We start from the raw sequence: 6000 nt of genomic DNA, 5'->3' as shown, positions 1-6000 counted from the left end.
AAGGTTATTGAACTTCTTAATGAGTTTTTGTTTTTTGTGTATGCGGGTTGAATTGGAAATTGTGGTAATTAATGTGGAAAGACCTCCAAAATGGGTCTCACCTATGTTGGTTCGTAAAATATGTGAGAGAGAGGAGATGTTGTTTTGGAGAAAATGAATTTGTTGAATGGTTTCGCGGATCTTTAAATTAAGTAGAGACTTTTTGAATTTTGTAGAATACGACAAAAGTTTAGAATGAAGTGGATCTGACATAGAAATGTGTTTAAGAGAATTGTTAATAGATTTAGGAAAAAGGGAATTTGACCTGCATTTAAGTAGAAAAATACGTTGTTCTGAACTGTGTGCCAAACGTCTGTGAAGTGAACAAAGAGAATTTATTTGTGATTTGGAATTGGGAAAGGATGATTTAAGGGAGGAGAAAGTTAAATTAGATAAGACTGGTGTGGGAACGTTAAGAACTGATACCGATATGGTAGAAGATGTAGAAGTCTGGACAGAAGAATCATTGCTGAGAGAGGAGGTCGGAGTTTGATGAGATGTGACAGGCTGAGTTGAATATGCCTGAAGAGCAGTAGAGGGCTGAGTTGAAGGATTTCGATGAGAATATAATATAAAATATACACCTCATTATAAATGTGTTTAATTTTCAGTGCATTCTTGATTAATAAGAAATGAATATACGAATGATATTTTCATCATTTTGTACTTTTTGCATTTATATCATTCAACAAATTTTATACATACCAACAATTCAACTTCTCAGCACGTTATAAACTAATTAATTAAAAACTAAATCGTTTATTTCTGAACTGTTTAATAACAGAGGACTAATGACAAACATAAATGCGCATCAGATTCATAGATGACTTCGCAGACAAAGAAATAATATACGACCGGTTCTGCCGATTCACCTAAACAAAAAATACCCGCTCAAGGTAGTTTTTGAAGAACACTCTCAAGTGTCAGAATTTTTCTCCAATTAAGTGTACCCACTTTATAAGGCATCTCCAAAACCCAAAGTGTTGACTCACGGCTACAGTTTAACAGAAAATAATTATCTGTCACAGGCGTATTCAAACCTAGATCCTTGGAGTTAGTAGCACTGTGCCACCAAGCTCCCTATTTTTTTTTTATATTACTTTTATTTTTATTACAATATCTGCTTAAAGATACATTCATTTTTTACTGATTATAAAGAATAGAATTATTTAGTACGTATAGCAAACTTTCGGGTTTAAATCTAATTCAAAAGGCCATTCCTTTATCGGGGTTGTCTGGTCTTAGATGATTTCTCCAGCCTGATATACTCTTTTCAGAAGGCCCACGACAAGGCGTATTCATTATAAGTTAGGTACGGCCGCGCCAGAGGATGAGCCCTGGACACTGATGAAGATAGAGGACGTCTAGGTTCTCACATAGACGTTCTCACCTAGACGTCCTCTACCTTCATCAGTGTTGAGTCAGAGGTAGAGTAACAGTTCTAGTTGCCGAGATGAAGCGGACGGACTAGAACTGTTGTGATAGGAGCCAGCTTACTAGTTGCCGAGATGAAGAGGACGGACCAATAAGCTGATTAGGCTAGGTGCAGCTCTAGTTGCAGAGATGAAGCTGATGGACCAGTGTAACCATTAAGGATTAGGTTACAATCTTAGTTGCCGAGATGAAGCGGAGGGACTAAGATTCCTGGAGTGAAGGAGAGGAGATTGGCCATTGTCTTAGGTGTGCATACAGAAATAACAACTTTTACGAGCATAGATTGGGAATGAACTTCTCTATCTCAAACAGTGTATACGCTACCTGTGCCATGACTAGACCCAGGAAAGGATGTGGATCTACTATCAAATTATGGTTTTTTTTTTTGGTTTTTTCCGAACCCTCTAAAACAGAAATAAAATGTGAGTTAGTAGTGCATTACTGTGTAGAAAGAAAAAGTAATTCGTGTTGTGTCTTACCTTTCCCTACCTTTGGTATTTTAAGGTTACCTGTTATATTTAATTTTACATATGAGCTATCCTTTCAGCAACTATTTGAGTCCGGAGGTGAGGGGCCTCCTCGTTCCGGAGGTGAGGGGCCTCCTCGTTCCGGAGGTGAGGGGCCTCCTTGTAATCAAATTATGGGGATTTAGAGTCCCTTATTTATAGGCCTAGTCCATGCGGCTGTGACTTAGAAGCGGTCGGTACATGTCTGGTTGAGATAGGTTCGTGCATTGCATTGTTATCATTTATTATTCATTGTACAGATATTGCTAAGTAGTATGTACAGAAATTATTAATATACAAAAATGACAATGTGTTTTTACAAAATAATGCAATATGTAAATTTGGGAGCTTCAGTGAGGCTCGAGGTGCTGTACTCTGGTGAGTTGTGATCGCACCGCTTGCTCCCTCTCGCTACACCTTTTTAAGAAAACCAAAACCATTTCCATGTTCTTCTGGTCATCATTCAGAGCATCTGATACACTCGGTCCTACTCCCGATCTATTTAAGTTCATGGAATAGAAATGATATTCTTCAAATATATGACTGACCGTAAGTACACTGTTGCAGTCTTGACATTATGGCGGTGGCTGCTTACTGATCAGATATGCATGAGTTAAATTCCTATGACCTCTTCTTAATCTGGCAATAGCTACCTCCTCCCTGCGTTTGGAACGGTTTCATGTGGTCCATGGTTTAATGGTTTTTTAAATAGTTTTTAATTTGCTTGGCAGGCTTTCATTCCAAATGGCTTGCCAACTAGCTGATATTTCATTTTTCATCGGAACACTTATTTCTTGGGGTGTCTTTCTTGTGGCCTTGGTTATGTTATTCTACTTACTTATTCAATTAAACGTTTTGTTTTCCATTTCTTACATCACTTTATTTTTACTAATTTTCATTCTGTATAATTATTTACTTGTATTATTCTTTTTATATTTTTTCTTTTTATTTTATTTTTGTATTCATTGGTTGTTATCTTGCTCTTTGTTCTAACCCCTGATGAAGACCAGAAACTCTGGTCGAAATGTTGGTACTATTAAATAAGTTCTCTCAACTTGTTTGTGTTTTTTACTGACTGCACCCCAAACATCTTCTCATCATAAATACAAATTGTAGGTTTCAAATCTAAGTTGCTAGGAGACGAAGCACATGTGTAACTATTAAAGGCGTGAAAAACAGAACTTGGCAATATCACTCAATAAAATTTATACTATACACTCAATTAATTTATACATCCATTTCAAATATGAATCAATATATTATAATTTATACTTTAGAACAATAAATAAATACTCAATTTATGTCCCTTTCTTTCAGATTAATAGACTTCCAATTGTCATTTTACGGCTCACCATGCCTTGACCTGAACCACATAATGTACTGCTGCGTTGACCCAACAGTCCGAAAAACTAAATACGATCTGTTCATGAAGACATACCACGAGTCACTCTGCAGCTACTTAGATATCTACAAGTTTCTGGGCGACAAACCTTCTCTGGAAGACATAATAGAAGGAATGGAAGCATATTCTTTCTTGGGCTATTGGATGTTCATAAACTTTTATCCAAGTATTGCCCTAGCAGATGAAATGGAAAAATATGTAGACATAGAAAAGATAATGTCTACAGGAGGTCAAGAGGGTTACAATTTTGACCTCTACAAATTGGAATGGTTAAAAGAGAGTATTGGTCCTGATTTTGAAGTTTTTGTAAACAAGTTTTTTTAAATATAATCTATTTCATATTATCAGTTGCCATTCTAATCTTGATTGTATAATCAAAAAGTGTTTTTAAATAAATGTTCATAGTTTTTTAGTAATACTTAGACAATGTGCATTAACATCCTTACCACTGTATGTATATAGTTTAACCTGTGTAACTGGGATCTCCAGGAACTGAAATTTTTTATCAATAATAAAGGCATTTCATTTACACAGTTTTTCAAGTAGACAGGTTTAAAATTTTAAGTATAGAGAGTTTTGCTTAGAGAGTTCAAAATTTACTGTATTTCATTTATAGAGGAGACAATTTTAATTTTAAAAATGCATATTTTATGTTATCTTTTATTTTTTAAAACTTATGGCTTAAAAAATCAGTTATATTGATCTGTATTAGTTTTAAGGTGTTTCTTGATGGTATGAATTTCATCAATACTAAGATTAACCATTTTTGACATCTCAAAATATTTATGTAGTGCTTTTGTTTCTAATGCTTTTTCTGCATCACACTTTTAAGCTCTTCCAAAAGTCTCTTCACAACTCTTCCTCTTCTTCCATTTCTAAAGAATTTGTAAAACAAGGTGTTGCAACCTGTCTACACCTGATAAATTGTCTTAAATAGCTATAGAGGTAAACATAGATCAAATCTCAATAACATAGGTCGTTAAATGGAAAAATATCAAGATCTCCTTGTAATCATCAGTAGTGAAGGTTTCTCTCATATCCATAGCCCATTTAACTAGGTTACACTATATTTATATATATATTTTTTTTTTTTTTTTTTTTTTTTGTGGGTCTTGAGGATCTATCAATAATACAATTTATTTAGGCAACAGAAAACTACAAGCACTTAGTGTTATTTATGATCAATAACTATTACAATTAAAACATTACTTACAATTGTCTATTACACTTTGATAATATGAGGATCCATAAGGCACTGTATCATATTTCATTAATTGACTATGGACTAGTTTCAACAGATTATTCACTCTAAGAAAAGTACATTTATTGCTCTAACCATTCATTGTATGTTCCTGTGTAATACAATTAATTTATCCAATTTCATAATTCTATTAAATTATACAATGTTATTGTATCTAATATTCTGTATTATATACACACATATATATATATATTTCAAACTTAATATAATCTAGATATGAATTTGTTATTTTTTCTTTCCTTAGATATGACATGTTTGCAGGATTGGTATACTTTAAATCATTTTAAATATATAATTACTACATCATTAATAAAATAATTTGTACTTTTATAACTATTTTTGTAAAGTTATTATTCTAATAACTGTAATTGAACGATTTAAAATAACTAAATTTTTCTCTCCTTTATATCTTTTAATATTTATCTATACTTTTTATTTGATTTTAATATTCAAATTTAAAAATTATGTATAGTTTTATACTTCATATTTTTTTAAATTTTGTACTTCTCAAATTTTGCAATTAAAATGCAATCTGTTATAAACTGGTGAAAAAGCTACCTATTTTGTTGTAAAATTGTAATTTTATTTATAAAAATGCGTATAAAAATAAATAAAATTATAAATACTATAAGATTTATTATATAGATAAATGATTGACCATATTATTTTAAAATAAAAAAGATGGTCAGGGGTGCAATCAAAAGAAAACAAAAATTGTTAACAACTATTAATTTGCCATCATTTCTCCCAACTTTGTAGAGCTTCATCGGGGCTAAAAAGATACAAAAACAACTAAAAATATTTTGATACAGTAGGTATTAATAAGATACAAAAAAGTAAATTAAGGTAGGGTTAAAATTATGTAAACATAAGAGAAAAGAATATTAAATACAAATGAACGAAAAGAAGAAATAAAAATAGCAATAATATAAAATAGACAATGATAAGAATACAAAACAAAATACTCAAACTAAGAGGTTAAAATGAACTGGAGACATGATAACATGTAAAAATAGAAAAGCAGATATGGGAAAACAAAATTTAACAACCTAAAAGACGGAAAATTAATGTCAAGGAATAATAATAAAAATTAAATTAAAGATAATAATATCAAGCAAATAAAGAACAAATCTCAATCTACTTCATTATTTCCTGTGTTAAATTTTGTTTTCTCATATCTACTTTTTATAGCACATATGCCCTTATAATTACATAATTTTAACTCTACCGTAATCAACCTTTTTTTATTTCATTATCCTACTATGTCAAAATATATCTAATTGTTTTTGTATCTTTGATGAAGCTCTATGTTGGCATGAAATGTCGGCAAATAAATAATTTTTAACTATTTTTTGTGT

At 31.5% G+C, this 6000-nt stretch overlaps 1 protein-coding gene across 1 annotated transcript in view; it reads left to right on the top strand.

Moving 5' to 3' along the window:
* Nucleotides 1-4863, top strand: part of LOC106693016 (uncharacterized) — a 48020-nt gene extending 43157 nt beyond the window's left edge. Inside the window, exon 6 of the mRNA XM_014439315.2 lies at nucleotides 3297-4863. Coding sequence (XP_014294801.2) covers nucleotides 3297-3705 — 409 coding nt within the window. The 3' untranslated portion in view covers nucleotides 3706-4863. The remainder of the gene's footprint in view (nucleotides 1-3296) is intronic.
* Nucleotides 4864-6000: the final 1137 nt, after the last annotated feature.

This window comes from Halyomorpha halys, unplaced genomic scaffold (assembly GCF_000696795.3).
Source record: "Halyomorpha halys isolate HHAL.00 unplaced genomic scaffold, Hhal_1.1 Scaffold83.1, whole genome shotgun sequence".
Classification (NCBI taxonomy): domain Eukaryota; kingdom Metazoa; phylum Arthropoda; class Insecta; order Hemiptera; family Pentatomidae; genus Halyomorpha; species Halyomorpha halys.
The sequence above is the reverse complement of the archived record's forward strand: the minus strand, read 5'-3'. Positions and strand labels throughout refer to the sequence as shown.